The 25,175-nt window shown below is 48.0% G+C and overlaps 1 protein-coding gene across 3 annotated transcripts; it reads right to left on the bottom strand.

The window, feature by feature from the left end:
* Positions 1-6,489: 6,489 nt before the first annotated feature.
* ACP6 (acid phosphatase 6, lysophosphatidic) lies at positions 6,490-25,135 on the bottom strand. Of its 3 annotated transcripts, XM_019436525.2 has the most exons (10): positions 24,816-25,135; positions 17,074-17,202; positions 16,828-16,958; positions 16,417-16,496; positions 13,613-13,700; positions 12,619-12,751; positions 11,407-11,507; positions 9,148-9,243; positions 7,326-7,491; positions 6,490-6,687 (listed from the first exon to the last, which is right to left on the bottom strand). In XM_019436525.2, the coding sequence occupies exons 1-10, from the start codon at positions 25,029-25,031 to the stop codon at positions 6,544-6,546; spliced, it is 1,284 nt and encodes a 427-aa protein (XP_019292070.2). In that variant the 5' UTR covers positions 25,032-25,135; the 3' UTR covers positions 6,490-6,543. The 3 variants fall into 3 exon arrangements, with proteins under 3 accessions (XP_019292070.2, XP_053746388.1, XP_019292071.2); XM_053890413.1 differs by lacking the exon at positions 7,326-7,491; XM_019436526.2 differs by lacking the exons at positions 6,490-6,687; positions 7,326-7,491 and adding an exon at positions 7,503-8,713.
* Between the last annotated feature and the right edge of the window lie 40 nt (positions 25,136-25,175).

The raw sequence follows: 25,175 nt of genomic DNA, 5'->3' as shown, positions 1-25,175 counted from the left end.
GCCCCAACCTCATGGCACACCTGCTTTACTTGTTTACCTGGGCCATGCCTTGGATTCCAAAGCACACACCTGCCTTCTCTAAGGATCCCCACACCACAAGGAGCGACTCACACTTCTGGGCCTATGGTGAGCCACTGAAGTCTAGTTTAAGGCCCAAACATATGAAGATGTAGATTCATTCAAGAAGCTGTTCTTGAGCAGCTACATGTTCCAGACCTTTCACGGAGCTCTTTTGCTCTCACCCTCTACCACTAGCTCCCTCCCACTCCCAGAGAGCAGCCTCCCCATCAATATTCTCATGAACAGAGGCTCTGCAATGTTAAGTGGGTTGTCCAAGGTCATAGGGCCCGGGAGAGCGTTAAGGCTGGAATCCAAATCCCTGACTCTTTATCTTTACTCCAAGGTAGGCGTTTCTTTCCCCGTCCCACAAGCGGCTTAAACTCCCCCAAAACAGTCACCAGGATCTTCTCACCAACAGTACGCTATCCAGCACAGGGTGCCCATGCCTCGGGAACCCTCAGAGGAACGCTCAGAAGAGGTTTCTGAGGAATAATGTGAGTGATGCCTTACATTTGTATGGCACTTTCCTCCTCACATCATTAAGTGCATGGCATAGCTAATCAAGGAGAAGAGCCCGGGGATAATTCTGTGAAGGAGACACTATATGAGAGCCTCATTTCACAAATGAGGATATACAAGCTTGTTCACGGGAAGTTAACGGACTTACCCAAAGTCACACGGATGGTACATACAGAGGTAGGACTTGAACTCGCAGCCTGTGATTCCCGGACCGGTGCTCTCTCAAGTTCTGATACCAGTTTGGATCTTTGCTTCCAAAATGGAGACTGTGGGTCGTGCCACCTCACCCCAACTCCAACCTTCAGGGAAGCCTACATTTCAAAAGCCAGGTAGAGAGAAAGGAGTCCTTGGGAAGATCAGCTTTTTATTGAGGACAGTGCTTTTCATCTCTCTCTCTCTCTCCCCATCCTTAGACGGGGACCAGGTTCCTAGAGGCTGGCAGGGTAGACGGAGCAGTCAGGACTGCAAGGCCAGTCCCCTGGGCCACTAGAGGGCAGGGTCTGAATGGAGCACACAGCCCTCTTCCTAGAGAGTTCCCCAGCCAGGCAGAGGGACTTGAGCTTTCTCTTGCAGCCCCAGGGTACTCAGGGAATGGCAACTCTAGCCCCAGTGTTGAAGAATGATACTTCCCTGGCATATAGTAAAATATATATGAAATAGTTGTTCTTAACCCCTCCTGCCTCTGTTGCAGATACGTGGGCAATGCCCCCCGAGGATTCCAGCAAAGAGAAGGAGTGCCAGGTACCACGTGCAAAGACCTGAGTTGCTTACAACAAATACAAACGGGCCAGCAATGCCAGGTCCTGGTGCTCTGAGAACTGGGGCTGGGGTGGGATGGGGACTCTCTTCCTCCTCTGCAGGTGGGCCCTTTGGAGTTTTGATCCCCTGGCTGTCCTTTTGAACCATCTACATGAAACTGTTAAAGGGGAGTCAGCACATAGCAGTGACTGGCCTTGTCTAATGCCAGTTATTTCATCTCAGCACCTGCCAGACAGACAAGAGCTCTGGGAAGTAAGATCAGCCACGAGGCCCTCAGGAGGGTCTGCCGGGTGAATTCCCACCAAAGTCAATCTACCCATACAAGCCAGGGGATGTGGGAGAAGAGTCACCACTGTCTGCTACCCGGGGAGGCCCTAACTTTGGCCATCCAAGGAGCGACTCACTCTGCAAATCCTTTTAACCTTAGGAGCACCCACTTAAAAACATAAAGAGAAAGGAGTCAAGGCCAAGGGCGGGTGAGGAGTTTATGAAATGCTCACATCTATCCTGAGGGCAGATCGTCAGGTAGGCAAATGTTAACATCCCTGCTTAATAATTGGAAAAACACAAGCTCAGAGAAGTTAAGTGACTTGCCCACAGCCACGTGACTGGTGAGGGAGGGAGTCAGGGCTCCCCTGTACACACAAGCACACTGCCCCTGGTAAGGGGTAAGAGAGGAGGCACTGTCTGCTGAGAGGGAGGCTGGGAAGTGCACTCCCAAATTTCCCTACGAGGTGAGGAAGCCTGTCTCAACTCAGAATCTAGAGGGCAGAAATAACAAAAAGGCAAAACAAACAAACAAACAAACAAACAAAAAACCCTCTCTGAAGGCTCTTACATTTACTTAATTAATTCTCACAACAACACTAATTAGTTGGTATAATCATCTCATTTTACGTGAGAGTCTCAGAAATTCCTGTCCAGGAGTCACAGAAAAGCAGAGTAGTGTATAATTTGAACCCAGTGGAAGCCTGGGTGTTTGCCTTCACTCCATGTTTCCCCCTGGTGGCGAGTGGGGAAGAGTGCACAGGAGCACAAACAAGGAGGGATTTCAGAATCCATCAGTAAGGGCCTCCGGGTGGCTCAGTCGGTTGAGCCTCCGACTTCGCCTCAGGTCATGATTGCCACAGTCTGTGGGTTCAGGCCCCACATGGGGCTCTGTGCTGACAGCTCGGAGCCTGAAGCCTGCTTTGGATACTGTCTTTCTCTCTGCCCCTCCCCACTCATGCTCTCTCTCTCAAAAATAAAAACATTAAAAAAAATCCATTCAATAAATCTTTGCCCCCTGGGCATCACACTCTTGATTTGGGCTCAGGTCAGAATCTCACAGTTCATGGGATTGGGCCCAGCGCTGATGCCCAGAGCCTGCTTGGATTCTCACTCTCCCTCTGCGCACCCCCTCAAAATAAGTGCACTTAAGAAAAAAAGAATATTAAAAAAAAAACCCAAATCTTTGCTGAAGTCCATTGTGCCAACTCTTGTACTTGGCTCTAGGAACACAACAATAAACAAGACAGACAGCCCCCTGTTGCAAGACAAGCAGAAACATGAGAGGTATCTAGATAAGCAGGGGTGAGGTGGGAAAAGGGAGTGTGTCGGGGGTCAGGGGATGGAACAATGTGTACCAAAGTCCAGAGGCCACAGGAGGCTTCCTGTTCCTAAAATGGTTCAGTCTGGCCAGGGGGGATATGTGAGGAGGTGCAAGGCATGGATTGGAGATAAGCAGGGGCCAGCTCTCAAAGGGAAACAGAAGGCAAGAAAGGGTATTAGGATGCCACTAAGTAATGCAGGAGGATATTATGGGCCCCAAGATAGTAGTGACAGAGGGGATGTGTTCATTCAACAAATGTTTGAGTGCTAGCATGTACGAGGCACTATTCTTGCTGCTGAGGGCATATCAGTGAACAAGGTGAAGTCTATCTTTATAAAGCTTGCGTTCTAGTCAAGCAAATAAATATCAAGCACTGATAAATATCACGAGAGAAAAAAAGATACAGGACCAGGTGTATTGGTTGATTAGGGCTGCCATACAAAATACTACAGATCAGGTGGCTTAAACAGCAGAAATGTATTTCCTTACAGTTCTGGAGGCTTGAAGTCCAGGATCATGGTGTCAACAGGCTGGGTTTCTTCTGACGTCTCTCTCCCTTACTTACGGATGACCATCTTCTCCCTGTCTCTTCACATGGTCCTCCCTCTGTGGATGTCCTCATCTCCCCTCTTCTCATAAGACACTGGATTAGGGTCCACCCACATGACCTCTTTTTATCTTAATTACCTCTTTAAAGGCCCCATCTCCACAGAGTCACATTGAGGTACTGGGAGTTAGAGGACTTCAACATAGGAATTTTGAAGCGACATCATTCAGCCCGTTAACACAAGGTGATAGAGCATAACTAAGGCTGGACGTAGAGGGAAGAGAAGGGTCTGAAATCTTCTACATAAGCTAACATGGGAGGGCCTCTCTGAGATGGCAGTGAGCTGAGATCTGAATGAAGAGAGGAAGCTAACCATGCAAATGTCTAGGAGAGCATTCCAGGGAGAGGAAACCGCTTGTGCCAAGGCCCCAAGCTGAGGTGAGGCACACCGCATGGCTATGAGGCATATGAGGACAGCAAGAAGGCTTGCACAGATGGAGGACAGTGGGAAGAGATAGGAGAGGATGTCATAAGGTCCTGAGGACTATTATGATGACTGGCTCTTTCTTTGAGATGGGAAGCCGGGGTGAATTTCGAGAAGGGTGACATGGTCTGTTTTAAAAGCAACACCTATGCTGAGAAGTTGGGGGGGAAGGACAGGACAGAAACGGAGACTTCGAAGAGGTAAGAGATGATGCCGAGACTAAGTAGCAATGGATGTCTTGAGAAGCGGTCAATGTAGTCTGAAGAGAGACACAATAGGATTTACTGATGCATTAGATGTAAGACATGAGAAACGGGGGCAGCAAGGGAAATTCCCAAGTTCTTAGCCCAAGCAACTGCCCAAGGTGGTACCATTTAAACCTAGATGCGGAAGCCTGTGCGACAAGTAGGTTTGAAGAGGCAGAAATTAAGTTTATCGTGAACAATGGGAAGTTTAATATACAGTAAATATCTTAAATATCCACGTAGAGATGTTGAGTTGACAGTTGGAAATGAGACTAGAATTCAAGGGAAAGGTCCAGAGCGAAGACATAAATTTGGGGATAAATTTGTGTAAAAATATGTTAAACTATGGAACTGCTTGAGATCATGTAGGGAGGGAAAAGGTAGAAAAAAGGTAGAGAAAAGATCCAAAGACTAAGACCTGAGATACTCCAACACCTAGAGATTAGGAAAAGGTAGATTTAGCAAAAATTAAGAAGTTGAGAAATTTGAGGGAAACCAAGAGAGTATTTGTCATGGAAGCCAAATGAAGAAAATATCCCCAGACTGTTGATGAGAAGCTGAGTGAGCCCGGAAATTGGCTGTTGGATTTAGCACTCAGAGGTCGCTGATGACGTTGACAGAAGCTGTTTCCATGCAGTGGTGGGGTGAATCACAGTTGGCTCAAGACAGAATGGGAAGAATCAGAGTCTAAATGACTTTTGAAAAGTTTTGAGACGTTTTGCTGTAAAAGGGGAAAGAAAAGTAGCAATAGTAGGTCAAAGATGTGGGAAAAAGTTGTAAGACAGATTTTACAGCACATTTGTATGCTAGTGAGAATAAGTAGGGTAGGAAGATAGAAGTAACAATGTAGAAAAAAGGTAATTGTAGGAGTCAGTGCAAAGCTGGAGGTTGGCCTTAGATAGGAGTGGGATGGTTCATTCTTAGTAACAGGACAGAAGGCCTTATGGGCACCAATGCATGTGAGTTAAGAGATTTGGCAGTGGTCGGGGGTGAGCAATCTTCTGATTGCTTTTACTTTCTTGGCAAAATAGGAAATATAGTAATTAGCAGAGTGAGGATGGGGAGGGGACGATGACCGTCAAAGATAGATATGAATACATTCAAACAACAAACATGAGAGACTGGTAGAACTTAACTGATTAGACACAGGAAAGTGGGAGAGGAAAAAGACAAGAATGGATTTCTGCTTTAGCAACTGAGTGGACGGTGGAGGGGTCTTTCATTCAGATACAGAAGGCTGAGGGAGGAGTAAGTCTGAGAGAGAGGGGGCTGATTCTGACATTGAAAGTTCGGGGCCTATGGGACGTCCTAGTGGTCATGAGTGTCTGCAGGCCAGATGAAAAACCTCAGCTACAGAAGTAGGTCTGGGAGCTGTCAACACAAAGATGGTTGGAAGTGGAGAGGGTTTCGTGATTGCTGTTTTCCCTAAGAGGTAAAGAGATCAATTGGTTTGAGATGAGAGCAAGTTTGAAAGAGAGTCTGGGGAAGAATGAGAAAATTGATAAGGAAATAGGGGGACCATCAGGTACCTCGGGGGGCCCAGTTAGAGGTGGAGTTCTTAGAGTGGCTCCAGCCTGCCACTGTGGAGCCTGCATCCTTGCTACTGGGGCTACAGCCACCAGAAGCCGAGTGTCTATCCCGCGCCTTCCAGCCGGGTCTCCACAGCAGGGCTCATCTCACTGACCAGCAATGTCCCCTGACCTCCAAGCTTACCTTTTGCCTACACACAACACCCTTCCCTCTTTGCTTTACCTGGTGAACTCCTACTCACCTCTCCTACTCAGATCAGCACAGAACCTCCCTAGAAGCCTTTCTTAACTGCTCCTCGGGCCCCTGCCAGCTGGGGCTAGGAATTTCTTCTCTATACCCAAAGAGGTCGATACACCTCATCACAGAACGTAACACACTGCATTATCATCACTGACTTACTGCCTCTCCCATGGGCGAAAACAACGTGAGGGCAGAACCGTTCCACCTTTATAATGCCCACTACTTAGTAGGTGGCACAATGTATGTTTGTGAAATGAAGACAGGTAAAAAGAACTCGAGTCCCAAACCAACACAATTCTGCAGGGTCACGATGACCCTAGCCTGTGTCACGGCAGATGCTTCTGGCCATGGAAATCAAGCCACAAAATAGGAAATACCCCTTTGGTCTCAACATTACACCTCTCTTCCTTTCAAGAAGTGACCTCAGTATATCATATCTGCAGGAAGGAAATACCCTTAGGTTAAAATACATTAACCCTTGTTTCCTGCCTTCCCCAAACACGACAACCAGAGGCAGTGTGTTAAGGCATTTTATTGAAAAACCAACGCATCCTTTTGTATACATCGGTCACTCTCCATCTCCAAGTTCAATCACATGTGCTTGAGAGCAGAGTGTGTGGTATTTTTCTGGGCTCAAGGTGTAAGCTGACAGGGTGTTTAAGAACTTGTCCAGTGGACAGAGCTGGTCAGGGCATCCTTCTGGCACCTGCTCCTGGGGAAGAGACAAAACTCAGCGGGGCCACTGAGGACCCTGGCCTGCTGTTTTCAGCTGTGCCCAGAGGTCCGAGGAACTTGACCCAATGGTGTGTGCATGCACACACGTAACAGCCAGGAAGGCCCCACTAGCCGGTCAGCTTCTGGAATAGGCGCACCATGCCCTGCTTGAGACGGTCACTCAAGAACTGCTTCTTGAATTGACCGGGGAGACACGGTCACATCATACCCCTGAGCTGGGAGGCGAAAGTCTGCCCTGGGCGGGGGTGGGGTGCTCCAGCGCCTGACCTGGACAGCAGCTGAGGCACCGCAGTGCGGACAGCACACTGCCTCCCAAGGACACCAGCATTAATTTTCAACACAGCCTCCCAGTCAGGATGCCACATCCTGGCAGAGACACTCAGGAGGAGGGGGTCCTGTTCCTAGAAGGAGTCTGTAGCAGGCTCACGATAAGGCCCAAATCCCAGCCTGCCACCATATTTCCAGTTCTGCCCTATCTCTGGGCCATGGCTGTGAGTCACTCTATTGGGTCCAGAGAGCTGATTGTACCAAGGAGACTCCACTGGGCCCAAGGAGGGAGCCTTGGCGGTAAAACCAGGTGAGCGGGGTTGGAGGAAGGGTGCCTCGCCACCTTACCTCCCCACGGTAATAGAGCTTCACAAACCACTCCTTAGATTCCCGGTGCTGGTAGAGTTCCATGGTTAGATCAACAGCAAACGGGGGCCATTTGTGGTCAAAAATCCCCAGGATGATTAAGAGAGGCATGAGGGTCACATCGTGAGCCGCATAGAGGTACAGCTTTCTGCAAGGAGGAAACAGTTCTCTATAGGCCTTTCCCTCAGGATTCAGAAGACCAGGATGATGTCTGCCTCCTTTGACACTTATCAGTGAGCCTGATGGAAAACTGCTTTGAAGTAGATGCTGGGGGAACCCTGATGCCACTCTCATATTTTCATGAGGAGGGATCCCCACTGGGATAGCTGGCCTTTCCCTTCCTGCCCACCTGCTTGCCCACCCACCCACTCACTCCTCCCCTGGTGAAGTTTTGAAGTAGAAACCGAGCATGGGTCGCTTGGTCCTACCTCTCTTCTCCCCTTGGGACCTGCCTGCCTGTGGCAAATGTCCCTCCTGCTCTCAGCTGTGTGATGAGTGTAGTACAGCATGCTCCTCCTTGTTGGGGAGGCTTGCAGTTCGGGGGAATTAAGTTCATTTCAAAGGAATATTAATAAGCCTGTTTGGCCTTCAATATATTCTCCAAAGGGCTTTAATCAGTAAGAAAGGTGCCATTTTTATCTTTATCTGCCCATCCCCTGTATCTATCTCTTTAAAAAGATCAAGGATTTCATGTGTTGACTTTTTTTTTTTTAGTTTATTTTGAGAGAGAGCGCACACACATGTGTGAGCAGGGGAGGGGCAGAGAAGGAGAGAGAATCCTAGACAGGCTCTGCTCTGTCAGCATGGAGCCCGTCGTGGGGCTCAAACTCAGGAACTGTGAGATCATGACCTGAGCCAAAACCAAGAGTCAGATGCTCAACAGACTGAGCCACCCAGGCGCCCCTATGTGTTGACTCTTAAACTAGAAGACTAACACTGGACCCTGTAGTATTCTACAGATACAAAGTCAAGGGGGGCAAGGTGGCCAGGGCCAGTGAGAAATGTACTGTCACTGCAGGTGCTGTGAAGGACAGGGAAGGGCACTGGTATGATCTGCTATTATAAATCTGGCCCAAAGTTCCTGAATGTTCCTATGTCACCTCACTGTCCCCTACTGTTCCCATGTTCGTGAGTTTCTAGCTATGTACAATCTCTCTAAAGAAGGCCACCTACAACAGCGCTTCAACAGCAGTGTGTGCATAAACCCCTGGGGATCTTGTTAAAATGCAGATCCTGATTCAATAGGTCAGTCCAAATCTAGAAGCTCCCCCAGTAGCGGTGAAGCTGTTCACCTGTAGATCACACTCTGCTCAGCAAATGCCCAGGACACGTCACATTCCCAATCTGTGCCCCCAGCCAGGTTCCAGGCACTACAAAGTGGCAACAGAGGTTTAGGCGCTACTTCCGACATTTAAAAACGCCTCGCGGATATCATACCCTTCTATACACTCGGTGAACGTGTTCGAACTAAACAGTCTATTCAGCAATTGTATCAGCATGATATCATAATTAGCTACTCTTTCACACGTGTTCCATTAGTAAAAAAAAGGAAAAATAAATTTAGGGTTCTTTCTCACTAACATAAAATTTTCAAACCATGGCAGGACTGCTGCAGCAGGAAGAATGGTAACAATGTTGTGAACGTCTTTGGGACTCCTGGCCTCTTACACAACTGCCTACTGTCACTGACAGCCTGGTTCTTGCCCCCCTAGAACCTGCCCCCCAGCCCCCCAGCCCCCGGCCCTTGCAGCCAGAGGCCTCTCCTGCCCTTGGCCGCACAAAAGCCAGTTGCTGTGGCAGGTACCTGGTCTTGCCTGGTGCAGTGGCAGGGTCCATGACTTTCCGCAGGTTGCTCTCCAGGATGTGGAGGAATGGGCCAACTGCCATCTGAAGGCTCTCCCTGCAGCAAGTAAACAACACTGAAGCAGCCGGCACACAGGGCTGCGGGTGGGTCTGCCACCAGGACCTCATGAGCCCAATCAGACGGCGGAGGAGAGAGTAACCTGCGGGATGGTGGGGGTGGGAGGGGGGCGTGTGGAGCCACCTCTGGCGTGAGGGTTCTCTGTGCACAGAGACTTCCAACAACAAAAGCGCCAGAATGTGGATCTGGTAAGAACACAACGGGAACAGGAGTGGTAACCAGGGTAAGTCAGGAAGAACCAGGCCCTCAGGGAGAAAAGAACAAGCTGGGAAGGGCAGGGCATAGTGATTTCCAGGAATTCCAGAAGGCCCTTAGAAAAGGGATAGGAAGGAACAGCATCCCAAGCTAGGCTTCCCAGATGCCAGTCCTCCTCCTTTGGAGTGTAGACCACAAGGACGTGTCAGATGTATCTGATACAACACAAAGTTCAGCGGTGGTGCCCGCAGGGTTGGCACGGTGGCCACGCCACGTTCCCCCTCGGGCTTGTGCCTTATGATCACAGGGTGGCTGCTGCGGCTCAAAGCCTGTCTCCCAGTGGTAAACGAAGCAGGAAGCTGAGCAGGAAGCTGTGCAGGAAACGGCACAAAGGCTTGGTCGTGGTGCCTCTCACTTTTTATCGAAGAGGACAAAACCTCTTCCAGAAATTCCCAGAGCCCAATCTGGACAAAAGGGAACGAGGTCATCATGATTGGCTCGGAGCAATCCTTTCATGGTGACTGGGTAAATACATGACCACCCTTACGATGTGTATAATGTGTAAATAAACGGGAATGTTGAAGTAATGGATGGGGAGTAGGCAACCAATACCGTATGCAACATCTACTTTCCAGAAGAAGGTACACAGGCCAAGCCAAGTTGGCTGGCACTGTGAGGCCATCCAATTTGTCCTTGAAGAAACATTAGCTTTATGAAACCAGGGCTAACTGAAATGCAAAGAAGAATCAAGGCTTATTTAAAATGCTTTACACTGGGAGAAAACAAACTATGGCCATTGGCCAAATCCGCTCCACCTGCCTGTTCTATAAATAAAGTTTAACTTGGAATATAGCCATACCCACTTGTTTGCGTATCATCTATGGCTGTGTTCATGCTACATGGGCAGAAATGAGTGGCTGCAACAGATAATGCATGGGCCATAAAGTCTAAAATATTTACTAAGTATGTGGGGGGGGGCAGGAGGGACAGTGAGTGATAAGTTAGGTCTGGTGGGGCCACTTCAGGAACAGATGAGGGAAGGCGGCAAGTCACAGTGAGTGGAGGCAAGCTGGCTGGCACAGCTGGAGTCTTCTGGAGGCCCCTAGCAAGTACACAAGCGGACATACTGAATCTGAGCGGGAGAAAAGCAGCCAGGGGTCCTTACCCTTATGCAACAGACCCTGCAAATTCCTGAAACATTAGCTGGATTTTGCTCACACTTATCTTCCCCAGGACTGATCCTCTCTTTCCCATCTCCTTCTCTACCAAGTTACCTATTCTGAGTGCAAGCTGGATATTCTTAACCAACCAGAAAAAGGTGTTTTGTTTTGTTTTGTTTTATTTTTTAATTTGGTTAAGAGAGAAGCTCTCCATTCTGGTAGGCAAGAAACAGGCCTTCTAAAACAGAGCCCTAAGTATAAGCAACACAGAAAACACAGGACTGATAATCAGAAGAGCCGGCCTAAGTCCTGGCAGCTAGCTGAGCCTAGGTTAGGCTCGCACCTACTTCACCTATTAAGCCAGGACTTGGACCCTGACAGGGAAATGACACCTACCTCATAGCGAGAACAGGAAAATGGCTTGTAAGTTGTAAACTGATGAACAAAGTCAACAATCATTATTCTTCCGTCAGCTCTCCCCACCCAAACCCTTTGAAACTTAAAGTAAACGGGGAAAAAGTCAGTGATTAAGAGAAACTCAGTCGAGAGGTGACTCCTGGTTCTGCCTAACAGTGAACAGAAGCACCAGCTCACCAGTCCCAGCTCCAGAAGTATAAGCACGCAGGGCCGAACCCACTCAACAGGCCAGCAGAACAGGGTGATTCCCACCTCAGCACATGTAGAGACATGCGCTGGCAGGTGTGAACAGGCCTGGCGAACCCTTTTCCCCACATACGGGGAGGCCTGACCGAGCGTGACTTAGTGACGGTGGCTGAAGGCTTCTCACCTGTCTTCCCTCTGCATAATGTACAAGGCCGTGTCCACAGCTCTCTGCTCAATCATCTGTGCAAATCTCCTCAGTGTGGGGCAGCTTGGGAGGCTGTGCACCTGGAAGGACCACAGGGACAGTTTCACAAAGAAATGCTTCTCGTTCGCTGAGCTTGGCAACTGACCAGCTTCCACAAAGCCTTCAGGGGCCTGTCTTCTCCAGGGGACGGCCTCAACAGCCCCCAAAGCTACACCCCCAAGGCCCTTCTAAAGCAATTCCTACAGATCTGGAGGCCTGGGGGGGGAGGGGGTTCGGGGGGGGGAAGCTGTTTTTCCTCCCTTTCTGATGGTTTCCCATCTACTCCAAAATGAAAAACATTTGTATTTTTTTTTAAACTATAAAAATAAATAAATAAAACACAGAGCAAGGAATTCGTAAATTTCCACATGGCTTTTATTTTCCCAAAATGGATTTCTAAAAAGTATGCCACGTAAACACTTTTATATAAACTCTCACCTTATAACCTGACATCTATATTACCCATAAGCACAGGGCATTTCTGCCTTCAGGGCACACTGTCGTCCGGACAAGAGAAGGAAGGGGGACCCAGGCTACACTGCACCGTTGGGTGTCTGCCTTTTGAATCTAGAGAAGGCTTTCTCATTGGCTGGTCTTCAGTATCCATTAGATAAAGAAAGAATCTATGGCTCGATACATTTGGGAAAAATAGATTTAAAGACTGATCAGCTTTCTTTACTTCTCAGATTCTTTAATATGCTGCTGTGTGTAGAGACTCTCCACAAGGTGATATAACAGAGATTCCAAAACAGTTAGACAGCAATCCCTCCGTACCCATCACCCACCCTGCCCCTGCTGGCCCGGGATGTACACATTCACATCACAGGTATTCTGGGGAATGTGCCTCGAGAAATGCTGATCTAGAATTAAATGACCATGTGCCTAACCAAGTGAGGAGTCCTCCCTACGTGGGCCCTACCCCTCCGCTCCCACATCCACCCCACCTGCACGTCCTCCCACAGCTGCCTCCATAAAAGGAGACCTCTGCCTCCACCTTCACCTCCACCCCACACCCCTCCACCCACACCCCTCCCCTCCACCCACACCCCTAGGCCACACCCCTCCACCCAGTTCTAACTCAGGAGCCAGTAGGTCCAGCTGCCTATCCCCAGCCCCCCAACCCCCAGGGCCAGAGAAGGACAGTCACCCAACCTGCTCAGCAGCCGCATTGTCAAAGAGGCTGAGGAAGTCTACTCCGTCATTACTGGCAATGCCCATCCCTTCCTTCACCTTTTGCAAATCCTCGGAGATTCCTGGCTGCAAACAGGCAGCCTGCCTCCGGCCTCTGCCAAAAAATAAAAAGGAAACCCTTATATTGTATAGTAATTAACAGTTTACAAAGTGTATCTCATTCATCATTTGGGATCTCATTTAATCTTCAATAATAAGACGTTGGGGTTAGCTGGTTTTAGTCCCATCTTACACATGAGTCAACTAAGGTTCTATGAATTCAAATGACTTATAAAATAAGTTAACAGGTACCAGAGCTAGAATAATAGCCTGGATTTCCAAATTCCACTCTAGCATTTTCTTCTATTATACCCAAAATGATACAACCATGGCCCTGCGGTCTGCTTGAATACAATATTCTCTGTCTTCTGTGGAACACATACTACATAGTCTTTGTGCAGCCCAGAAATATCTGAATGCTGAAAAGCGCCCTGAGCCCAAACCGAGCCATTCTACAGGGCAGCAAGCTGGTAAGAGTAGGGAAATCTGGGTCTTCTGCTTGCCCATGTGGATTTGCAGTTTTATGACCTGTTTCATCGCCTTCTACCTAACCTGACAGTTTCGTCAGCCTCCTCGGAGAGTCCACGATGGCCGAGAGGACAATAGTTTGTAAAGGCAAACCCAGCTCAGGCTGTTGGTACTGGCTCTCTGGCCCAGCAGGTGGCCTCCTGCAGGCTTGCTGTACCTTCCCTAGAGGCCTCCCACTGTGAGCAAGACCTTCATTTCCCGGACAGCGATGGCAGGCCTGAGTGCAAAGCAATCCTTCCCACCACTCACCCAACACAGTAAGCCTGGGCAGGCCCTCAGGTCAGGCAGAGTCCTGTGAGCAGAAGTGCCACGAGGCTGGCTGTCCACCCACCCCCCCCACCTCTCCCTACCCCCCCCCCCCCATTGAGCAAGAAGCCAGGGCGGTTACCTGGTTCTCTCCTGCAGGCTCCAGCAGTTCTGGTAGTTGGGGTACAAGACTTCAGAGCTTGCTTCATCAGTGTGGATGACGATGGGTCCTGGAAGGAAGGTGAGAGCACAGCCAGGAAGAGGCTTCAGCTTGTCCCTCCCAGCATCCCCACCCCCTCCTTCTCTTGTCTGCTTTAGGAGACAGATCATCAAGGTCACTGTTTTAGGACAGTAACTGCCTTGAACATGCCCTGGCCTTGCCAACAGCAGCTCTTCTATGGGCTGAGAAATGGAGAAAGCAAGGAGCAGCCTTGTTCTGTCTGGCACAACCCCTCCTATTGGGCCACATATGACTAGAGCAGGTACAGACCTGGATCAGACTTGGGCATTCTAACAAAGAATGAGCTGTCCCGGACTCCATCAGAACTAGGTGACTTTCTTGCCTCTTAAAGTCCAATCCTATAGACCAATATAGTGACTCAGCACATGACAATCTAAGGAAAGCCACCACAAGGCCACAAATCCTGTCAGACCCCACAGCCTTGCCTAAAAGGAAAGCCAGGTTTCCAGATGAACTGCCAAGAACCACACGTTAGACCACAAATAATGTTTCTTATTATACAGTTGACCCTTGAACAACCCGGAGGTTAAAGTCACCAATCCCCCCATGCAAAGATCCAGGTATAATTTTTGATTCCCCTAAAACTTAACGACTGATAGCCTACTGTTGACTGGAAGCCTTACCAGTAACATAAATAGTTGACTAACCCATCTTTTATATGTTATATGTATTACATACTGTATTCTTACAACCAAGTAAGATAGAGAAAAGAAAATGTTATTAAGAATAAGAGAAAACATACTTTTATAGTTCTGTACTGTACTTACCAAAAAAAAAATTTATGTGTAAGTGGACCCATGTGTAAGTGGACCCATGCAGTTCAAACCCAGGTTCAAAGGTCAACTGTATACCTCGCAGGAGCTCGCTACTACTCAGAGCTCACAAGTACCTTTATCCCCTCCCATCAATACCCAGAGAAGGTGCTCTAACACCTTCCAAGGCTTTGCTCTGTGCCAGAGATGGCAAGGGCCTGTGGCAGTTTCCTTTGCTACACAACTCAAGACCGACCTTCTCTAAATGGCAAAGAGACAGCTGCTGTCAGCAGCTCTCCGGAATTCACTCCGATCAATACAGGGTGATTAGGTGAATCTAAGCCCCAAAGAGCTATTATTCCCAAACAAAAATTTGACAGTCAAAATTCCAGTAGCATATGGTAACTTTACAAGAATATCAAAATTCAGACACACTTTGTCAGGCAAATGATCAAAGGCCCTCCCCAGACAGATGTGTCCTCTGAGCGGCAGAGTGTAAAGATGAAGAGTATTGGATTCTGAAGCCAGACTGCCATACTTTGAATCCCTGTTCCACCATTTACCAGCTGTGTGTTCCTGGGAAAGTCATTTAGCCTCTCTGTGCCCAAATTCTCTTATCTGTAAATTGGGGATACTATTGCCTATGGCCCCGGATTATTATAAGAACTAAACAAGTTAGTAGATACAAAGCTACTAAAAAAGCTTTGGGACATGGTCAAATTGGAGTCCCAGGGCGTGCGGGTCCAGTGGCTCGTGGTGACACCACTTCCCTCCCTGTTGGGAATATGGGGCAGTCTCAGTCCGAGACCTGCCTGTAGGTCAGCCTGCCTTCAAGAAACAGCTTTCCTACTTTTGGTGTTTCAGAGGAAAGGGTATTTATTTGCCTCTTAGAAGCTGGGCAAGTGAAGAGCTCTCAGAAGGCCAGGCACTGTGGACTCTTCCAAAGCTCAGGGGCTCCTAAGGGGCAGCCCCTCTGTTTGCTCTATGTTACTCAGACACACCCTGCTTGTGCTCAGCAGGCAATTTCAGCCGGAATTAGCAGCTGTATCCAACCCCGACTAGGGTAAGGCTGGCCTCCTCTGGCCTGGAGGTTTCTATTCTTTTACATAGTTGTTGTTTGTTTGTTTGTTTGTTTGTTTTTTAATAAGCCTGATGGCAATTTTATGTCTATTTGAGATACTACAAAAGAAGCTAAGCAAGAACCTTTGCTTTATAGCACCATTTTAGTATTTCAATATTGGTGAGGTCGTGAGGATATGAAACTCAGACTGGCAATTACATGTAAATTTCAGTCAAGTATAAATGACAAAATGAAGGCCCCTCTGACAGTCAAAGGCCCTCAATACATAAGATCCATGAGGCAAAATAACACATGTGGTCCTTGGTGGTGAAAAGGCTGGGCACCACTAGCTGCAATCACTCACCGGTTGAACATGTTAAAACCCAAACTCAATAGACTTCCTCAGTGAGGAAAGGCTGAACAGAATACTGTTAATACCATCTGAGTCACGCTGTGGGTTAACACCAAGACCAAGCCAATGGCAGCAGGCTTGGGTCTCGGCTAAGTGTTCCTCCTGTCCTCCCTCCTTTTCAGCAGTGTCTTACCTAAGCAAAAAGCCCCAGTATTATTCACAAAAAGCCCCAGTATTATTCACAAGACCTGGCTGGGGATGCCTTAAGCGGCCTGGGTAGACGCTTAAGAGGAGAAGTCAGGGGCCAGAGGCACATCAGAGTGGCTGACACATCACCGTGGAGGCGGAGGTCAGGCCGGCAAGGCCAGCAGGAGGCCAGACAAGCAAGGGCCCATCAGAGTAGGCACGCCATGGAAACCACGTGTGCAGGAGAAGAGAAACCGAAGGAACAGGCACTAAGAAAGAGAGGTGGGAGGGCTTTGGAAGGAAGAAGAAAAAGCTCCTCAGGGACAGGGCAGACTTCTAGACTCCAAACTCAAACCTTCTTTCTGACTTTGGAAAAGCCCAGCCAGCAAACATCGGGTAGACTCCAGATTCCGATATATATTAGTGGAACGAACACTGGAAAAAAACAAAAAGGTAGAGACACTCAAAAAAGGAAGATTCTATACACTGTCTCATCCTACAGAGCAACTGGGAGGCTTTAAGATCACATGAGGGGGGCTATGGGACTGGGAGGAATCCTTTCTCTGCGGGATGGGTGCCCCAAGGGACCCAAAAGCCAATGAACGTGATCTCCACTGACCACATATTCACAGGATGCTGTTATATAAGGGGAACTGCCCCAAACTACCTTGGGTGAGAATGGGCACCATCCTGGGGGGGTCAGTACAGGTTTCCTCAGGTGTAAGATCTTAAAATGGAAGCCACGTCCCTTTTACGAGTGACTCACAAGACCTCCAGTGGATTGAAGGTTGGTGAAAGAAAGGGGATGTCCTCCACATAGCTCTTCCTCAGCCTCTGTCCTAGGGCAAACATTTGCTGCATGCCCACATTAGTCAGCTGTCCAGCAAACATGCCTCCCTGGTGCGGGGCAGAAAGAGAAGCATGAAAATACCTCCCCGTCTGCTAAACTCAGCCCAGAGAAAACCATGGAAACTTTACAGGGGGCTTCCCAGGGCAGGGAGGCAATGCTCACCTTGAGTACGGTTTTACGGTACTGAGAGTCCAAAGGAGAATGTGGTTTCAGGCCACCAGCTAGATTGGTGACAGTGTAATCAAACTGAGTTTGGGGTGGGACCTCTAATAGCTGGAGATTCCACTCTGCCTGTTATGACCACAAAAAAACACAACACATTGTTTAGAAGGTTCTTGAAACTTACAGCATTAATATCCAGCAGCACCTGAAGACATACCTGGGATCACAGACACTAGACTCACAACCTTCCCATGGGAAGGAAAGAAAGAAGCTTTAACTCTAGCTCCAATTAAAGGAAGAAAAGACAGTAATTTATTATTCCGGGTACCCTCAGCCCAAGCCCTGTTACTGCTCCACTAGCACTGACTATTAAGACGCTGCTCTGGCACTAAGCCCAGACTGCAGTAAAGGGGAGAAGTCACCAGAAGGCCTGGCATGCAAATACTTGGTGAATGAATGAATGAACAAATGAATGAATGAAAATAATATGACCTCAGTGAGCAGACACTTGTAAGATTTTTCCAGGAATCAACCTCCAGGTTTCTATGCCTCCCCTGCCCTTAAGGACTTTAACTAATGTCCCTTTGCCTTCCTTTCATCCAGTTTCTCAAACAAGGGGCTGCCCCTTCTTCACTTCTTCACCATCTTCCTTTTCTCCTTGCAGTCTGGCTCCTGCTCCACTCTACTGTCACGGTTTCAAAACATCCCCAGTAGCCACAGGTCTCAGAGCTCCAACTGCCCATGAAACTCTTACACTCGCTGAGTCAGATGTGATGACTCCAATTTTAAAAACAAAAATCTTTTCTTCTTCCCATATGCCAGCTCCTCTCCCGAACACATTACGTCGCTCGTAATGATGCCACAGGTCTCCTAGGCCCCAAAACTCAAACCTCTGACTCTCCCCCACTACTCCACCAGCCGCACTAAACTCTATGGATCACTGGCTAGGAAAAAAGTCATTCCCAAAGGTCCTCCTTTTATCTGGTAAGAGTGTAAAACCTTACTACCTCAGGCAAAAGCGTGTGACTGACTCCCTTCCCTCCACCCCCACAATCCATACATAGATACAATTCCCTGCCCCCCATTAATCTTGCTAAGTCACTTTCATCATGTCAATAGTTGTTTCCTAATGTTTCAAGAGATAGGCACCTGGCATTCCAGGACTCCTACACCTCGGCCGAGCCCCTGTCCCCTGCTATAGTGTCACTGTGCCTCTCTCCTCCCGTCCCCAGATCAGACCACGCCCACTGCTTCCTCTGCATCTTCTTTCAACTTGCTTCCTGTGCTCGGAGGGACTCCTGCCCATTCAGCTTCTCTTCAAGGTCCAATGATAGCTCAAGTCTTACTTCCCTTCAGTGACTAGCTTTTAGTGCTTGTCTTCTTAAAAGTACGAGGACGGTGTTGTAGAAAACGTTGTGTGGCTAGAGAGTAAGTGTGGAGGGCTGGGAAGAAATGATGAAGAGAGAGCGGGAGACCTGCAGCACTTAAAATCACAAGATCATTTAACTCAATTTCCCACTATGCGATTTCCTATTCCTTTTAAAACTAACATTTGAAAACTTACTATGTCTTGTAGCACTGTATCGATCTTGGCCCCTCCCAGAAATAGCCCAGGGGAGCACCACTGGTGGGGGGACCCCAGGTTCCATTCACACAAAGGAAACCCTCCATCTTTCAAAGGACATTGTCTCAGTCCCACCTGCAGCCAGTCCTCCAGACCTGGGCCTCTTCCCCCCCTGGAGCTGCAGCAACTGACATCAGAAGACTAGGTGTTCAGAGCACAGACCTTCTTCTTACCGTCCTGTAACTATGGCTCCTTCTTCCAAAGTTTTGATCCTGTAACTTGCCTGCATAAAACCCTTCCGGGGCTCACAGCTGCATGATGGCCCCCGCCTCTCCTTCTCTCTCTTCACCATTTCTTCCCTGCCCTCCACACTTACTCTCTAGCCACACAACGTTGTTTTCTACAGCACCGTCCTCGAACTTCCTAGCTTTTCAACCTCATGTTCCTTCTACCTGGAATTTTCTTTTCCCTTTTCATCTGAAAAGATTTCTGCTTATTCCGCAAGATAGCTTAAACGTTCCCAGGAGCTGTGACAATGGCCCCATGATCTCAAAGTAGCCTCGGTGGCTCTTTTTGGTGGCCTTTACCAAACCGTATTAGAAGAGCTCCCTTACTAGTCTGTCCTGCTCAGCAGTCCTGCTCGGAGAAGAGAGACTGGATCGTCGGTTTACCCTTGCATTTTGGAAGCCCAGCAAAGGGCCCGTACACAGATGATCTGCCATACCTTGTGGAAGAAATCAAGACTGAGATAGCATGATCCTGCCTTTTCTAGGTTTTCGGGTTAGCAGAGACAGCAAGCTAGAATGGAAATGACGGCAGCACGAAAAACAGAAATTGTGTGCCATAAGAAACCAGATGAGGGCCACAGTGGTTCAAAGGAGAGACAGACCTCTTCTGGCTGGGCATTCAGGAAAAGTTTCATGAAGGGATGGCCTTTGAAGTGAAGACGATTTAGAAAAGCAAAGACCTGGACTTGAGAGTAAAAGGTGGGTAAGGAGAGACTGGTATTGAGAATTCCAAGAATAGGAAGAAGCTTGAGCGAAGCAGAGATGGCCAAGAATGCCATGCAGGAAAGAAGTGGTTTGATTTGCTTCAACCTGGGACCAGTTTTGAAACTTTTTTTTTTTTTAAATAACAGCCCAGTTTGTTGTTGTTAAGTTTATTTATTTATTTTGAGACAGAAAGAGAGAGAGTGAGGGAAGGGCAGAGAGAGAGAGAGAGAGAGAGAGAGAGAGAGAGAGAGAGAGAGAGAGAGGTGGACAGAGAATCCCAAGCAGGCTCCACACTGTCTGTGCAGGGCCCGATGCAGAACTCAAACTCCCAAAATGCGAGATCATGACCTGAGTCGAAATCAAGAGTCAGATGGTCAGCCCACTGGGCCACCCAGGTGCCCCACAAAATTTTTAATTAGCAAATACCAAGTAGAGTTTAACTTTAGATTTCCACATACAAAGGCAAAAACTGGAGTTCCTCTAGTTGAAGCAGGAGTGGGAACACAGAGCCTTAGCCCCTCAGACCCTCCGAGGCCACAGGCTCCAGGGAATAGCTTGACAACCAGCAGCATAGATCATAACTAGAATGGGAAGTCTAGATGCGGAAGCCAACTCTCTGATGTCTGCAGAGGAGGGCCTAAGGCCCCATCTAAGGCAGTAGGAATAGAAGGGGTGGATGCAAGAGATTTGAGTCAAACCTGGCAAGTGAGTGGATAAAAGCTTTATGTGGGGGCTATGTTGGTAGGTAAATAAGGAAGGTTGAAGAAAGAAATTACGTTGGTTTTGAGCCTGGGTGCCTAAGGCGACAAGGGTAATAGAGGTCCTCCTCGACTAAAACTAAGGCCAACACAGAAGAACAGACAAACTGCGTTCGGTTTTAGACATTTTAAGTTTGAGGTACCTTCTTTGCGTTCCCAGGGCTCCCAGCATAGGAATCTCTTTTCTCCTTTAGCACATCTTAAAATTCTTTTATAGCCGAGACTGAATTATCCATCCTGGTAAGGCCATTGTCTAGCACAGGCTCTGATACCAAGTCCACAGGGTCTATTCAGCCTCACTTAAGAAATCTCCTCTTATTAGCGACATTCACCAACAGAGGATCTTTGGTGTTTCCCAAGAGATGACTCCTGGCAGTTCAGTTCATGACAAATCTACAATGCACGTTTTCAAATTTTTAAGACTACACGATACACTAGTTCCGTACATGGTGTCTAACCGCGACCCCCCCCCCCCCTCATTCTTGTTCCTGCTCTTCAGCTTCCGAGTTCATGGCAAAGACTAACTTTAAAATCTCACTTATTTATGCCCCATTTTTAAGAACTAACTTAAAGGAGAGGATAACAAGACCTAAAACAGAGTAAGACAACCCATTCAAAGTAGGCAAGAAAGACAAAAGCAAACAAGTATGGGGACAAAAACTGGATAAGGAAATAAAGTTTCTCAAAAAGGTACACTCTAAAGACCCACAGATTTCACTGTAGGTGGGCCAAAGATTCAGTGCTAAGCTTTCTGGCTTTTATGAAGGGAGAAACTCGATCAGCTAGACAAGCTTAAAGATAAAAGCAAGCCAACTGTTCAGGAGAAACACACCACTTCTAATGCGAACAGACAAATTCCTCCCAAGGGTCCTCATAAAGAGGATAGAGTAATATAATGAACATCTTTTCACTAGTCACAGCAACGAGTTCTGTGGGATTGTTTCTCATAGTTTTCTCCACACAGAATGATGGCATCTCACCAAAGCACATTTCTGTGAAGACAGTACTATACCGGGATTGATATGCTACGTTCCAGAGGTAAAAGACAAAATCTACATAAAAGTAAACAAAACCCTTCCAGGTGTAGATTTTAGAATAAAGCGGTGGTTTGAAACCTTGGCTGCACACTGGCATCACAAAAAAACAAAACAAAACAAAACAAAACAGCCCCATCCTGAGCTCATCACATCTGGATCTCCTGAGATGGGGCCTCAACTTTGTTAATGCTATCCAGTCCAGATAATTCTAAAGCTCCACCAGAGAAAATGTTGCCATGTCTGGATGCTCTGGGCCAGTTAAATCAGACTCTCCAGAAGGGACACCCAGGCATCAAGATTTTTGAAAGCTCCCCATTGGAGTCCAAAGTCTTTCCAAGAACAAGCAGTCATGAACACTGCTCCAGAGGAATGAATGGGGCTATTGGCACATCCTTCATGCCACGCTTCCTGAATAGTGAGTGCTTCTCTTAGCTGAGCTCTGGGTAAGTATTGAGTAACAATTAGACTAACAGTAGCCTTCCAGTTGGCCTAAATTACCAAATAAATAGGAACCCAAATGCCTTAATCAATAGTGGAACTGAGATAAGCTAGACTTGACTTTATAAAAACTGGAGGAACCTGCCTGAGTTGGAGGCCATCTTGCCTAGAGGTGAACTAAGGGAAATCTGAAAGCAGGGCCACATTTATCTTGTGAATATGTACTTGAGTCGAATCTCATGATCAGAAAAAAATAGCCAACCAAGTTCCAGAGCTTATATTCCCAAGCACAGCTAAAGGAAGACAAATTAAGTCAACAGCCATTCAAGCCAAATGAAAACAACTCAATAACACACCTCGTTTTAAACAATGCTGCTCTCTGAAGATTTCTGAGATAACTGAATGAAGTGACTTGTCACTTGTATTCATCCATTAACCAGTCACAAGCCTGGAAACATCTACCAAAGGCAATTTTCGTTTTAGAATTGCTACCAGGTGGTCCCTTCTGACTACAGTTAGTAACAGAACCAGGAAGATTAGAAAATCCCAATAACAACCGTTATCAAACTGGACCTTGGAAAGAAAACCTGAGAGAAATCATCCAGAAACAAGTTACAGGGAGCCAAAGACACAGGCTCACAGCCTAAATGGAAAGGGGTTTGGTCCCACCCCTGGCATTTGTGCTAATCGAAGATGTTTAATGCATTGGCCTGATGTCTGGAGAATGCGAGCAGGCAGGAGGTGACGTGCCTTCCCTAACTGCAAAGGGAGGCCATGGACTCAGATGCTTCTTACTTTGTGGCTACACAGACAGAAGAGAATGAAGCTGGCATTCTACCTGAGCTACAAACTGCGCCTTCCAACAGAATGGCAGAAGGTAGCCATCACACCCCCGCTAGCTCAGGAAGAAGTCCTAAAAGAATCTAAATCTTTCTCAGGCCTTAAGGGAGTATATATCCTGTATATATTAGGTCCAAGCCTAGACACTCAGACTTTAATTCTCTGCTACCACTGATAGCTTTGTCTTTAACGTGAGGAGTCTTCTATCCCTGTTACTTTCCAGCCTTTCTGTAACAAGAATAAACGAAGAAGGGGGGAGTGCACATGAGATGGGCGATGTGCAAAAGTCACAAGGAAGATTTAGTAAAAATACAAAAAGGGAGAGTAAGGGATTGAAAAAGCATCAAAAAGAAAGGAAGGAACGTTGGGGGGGTGGGGCGGGGGAGGAGGGAAGATGAGAAAAAAGAAATTCCAATACCAGATGGAAAGTGGTACAGCCATTCAGAAAGGCTAACTAGAAATCTGGTAGCAGAATTAAGTGCCTGCCAAAATTTGTTTATTCATGTGGGAGGTGCTTTAAAGGTTTGAGTTCATGTGTGGCCAGCTTTAAAAACCAGATTTTCAGTTGGACACTGTGAGGACACAAACCTAAGGGTTTCTGGAAAGCAACGATGATCATGAAGAGAATGCCAAATAATGAGGTTTAGACATCTATTGAACTTGCTCCAACATCAGCCTGGAGGACCAATTAATGCAAACGCACTCCACAGGTAAGTGTGATGGCTGGGGGCCTGAGGATTTCAGGCTGCCTCTTTATCTTCGCTGGGAAGCCAGTTCTTCAATTACAGGCCTGCTTGCACCAAAGGCCAGACACCTCAACTGCCTCTCTCCAAAAATCAAATCCAGGAAGGTTAATTATTAAAAAACAAAAAAACAAAAAACACCTATGGGCTCCTGGGTGGGTCAGACAATTGAGCTCAGGCTCTTGATATTGGCTCAGGTCATGGTCTCCCAATTTGTGAGTTGCAGCCTCCCGTGGGGCTGTGCGGCTGACAGTGTGGAGCCTGCTTGGGATTCTCTCTCCCTTTCTCCCTCTCCTGCTTTCTCTCTCTCTTTCAAAATAAATAAACAAACATTTTTTAAAAATAAATAAATAAATAAATAGAAACTATTTGTGCTTTAGTCATAATTACCCTGGCCAAACCTGGTAGATTTTAAGACATTAGAAACACAGGAGTAGCCAATTAAAAATGTTTTCCTACCTCAAATCCCTTCCACAATGGTTTTAGAAACCCAAAATAGAAAATAAGACCCAAGATACAGCACTTATTTAAAAAAAAAAAAAAAAAAAGCCTTCAAGGATCTCAAATGATCTCCAGCAAACTGAAAGCCGCTGTGATACCTGTTTCCAAAGATGTTGACCTCTGCTACCCGCTGTAATCCCAGTTATGGGGGTTCCTGCAACTCTTGACAACCTTCAAACAGTCACACAGAAATGCACTACACTTTCATTCGCAAGTTCACCCAAGTATCTGTTAGAAATGCAGCATCTCTGGCTCAGTCGGTTAAGCGTCCGACTTCAGCTCGGGTCACGATCTCGCGGTCCGTGAGTTCGAGCCCCGCGTCGGGCTCTGGGCTGATGGCTCGGAGCCTGGAGCCTGCTTTCGATTCTGTGTCTCCCTCTCTCTCTGCCCCCCCCCCCCCCCCCCGCTCATGCTCTGTCTCTGTCTCAAAAATAAATAAATGTTAAAAATTAAAAAAAAAAAAAAAAAAGAAAGAAATGCAGCATCTCAGGCTCTACCCCACACACCTGCTGGATTCGAATCTTCATTTGAACAAGATCCCTAGGCGATTTCTAAGCCCTCCAAGCAGCGCAGTGCTACCAACTGTGCTACCAACTGTGCTACACCACTGCCATCAATCAGGGGTTACAACTAGAAGTCCCCGGGGTGCCCAACATCCGGAGGGTAAGAGGAGGATGGGCGGCTAGCAGTGCCAGGCCAGCCCCTCTGCTCAAGGTACTGCAGTTTTCCTCTGGTCTGGATCCAGCCGGAATCCCGCTCGATGAGGGTAAAACTCCCAAGGTGTGTGTTTCGGGGCCAGGCGCCCGGTCCGCCTGCGGTCGACCGCCCGGTCCTTGCCCCACCAGTCCCGGCCCCGGCCGACCTCTCACCTGCTCCCGCGGGAGCGGCTTGAGAGGACTCCGCGCCCCGTGTCGGAACACGACCTGCACCATTTTCAACTCCAGCAGACTCCGGTCGACGGGACGCTGGCCAGGCAGCCCCGGGGTCTCGGCCCGGGCCACCCGCCGCTGGTGGACGCAGTACGCCAGCGAAGTCAAGACGCCCACCGGGGCCCACACGCGCACGCTGAAGACACGGGTGATCATGGTGGACGCCCCTGGTCGGCCCTGCGGGGTGAGGCTGCACGGGGCGAATACAAACTTTCCGCCCGCGCCGCGGCTCAGCGGCCGCTCCCAGATTCCCGGGAACCCACGGGGGCGCACATCCAGCCCCCAGCCAAGCTGCGGCGA

The sequence above is a fragment of the Panthera pardus genome, unplaced genomic scaffold, assembly GCF_024362965.1.
Source record: "Panthera pardus isolate Hobbes unplaced genomic scaffold, ASM2436296v1 HiC_scaffold_11, whole genome shotgun sequence".
Taxonomy (NCBI): Eukaryota; Metazoa; Chordata; class Mammalia; order Carnivora; family Felidae; genus Panthera; species Panthera pardus.
The sequence above is the reverse complement of the archived record's forward strand: the minus strand, read 5'-3'. Positions and strand labels throughout refer to the sequence as shown.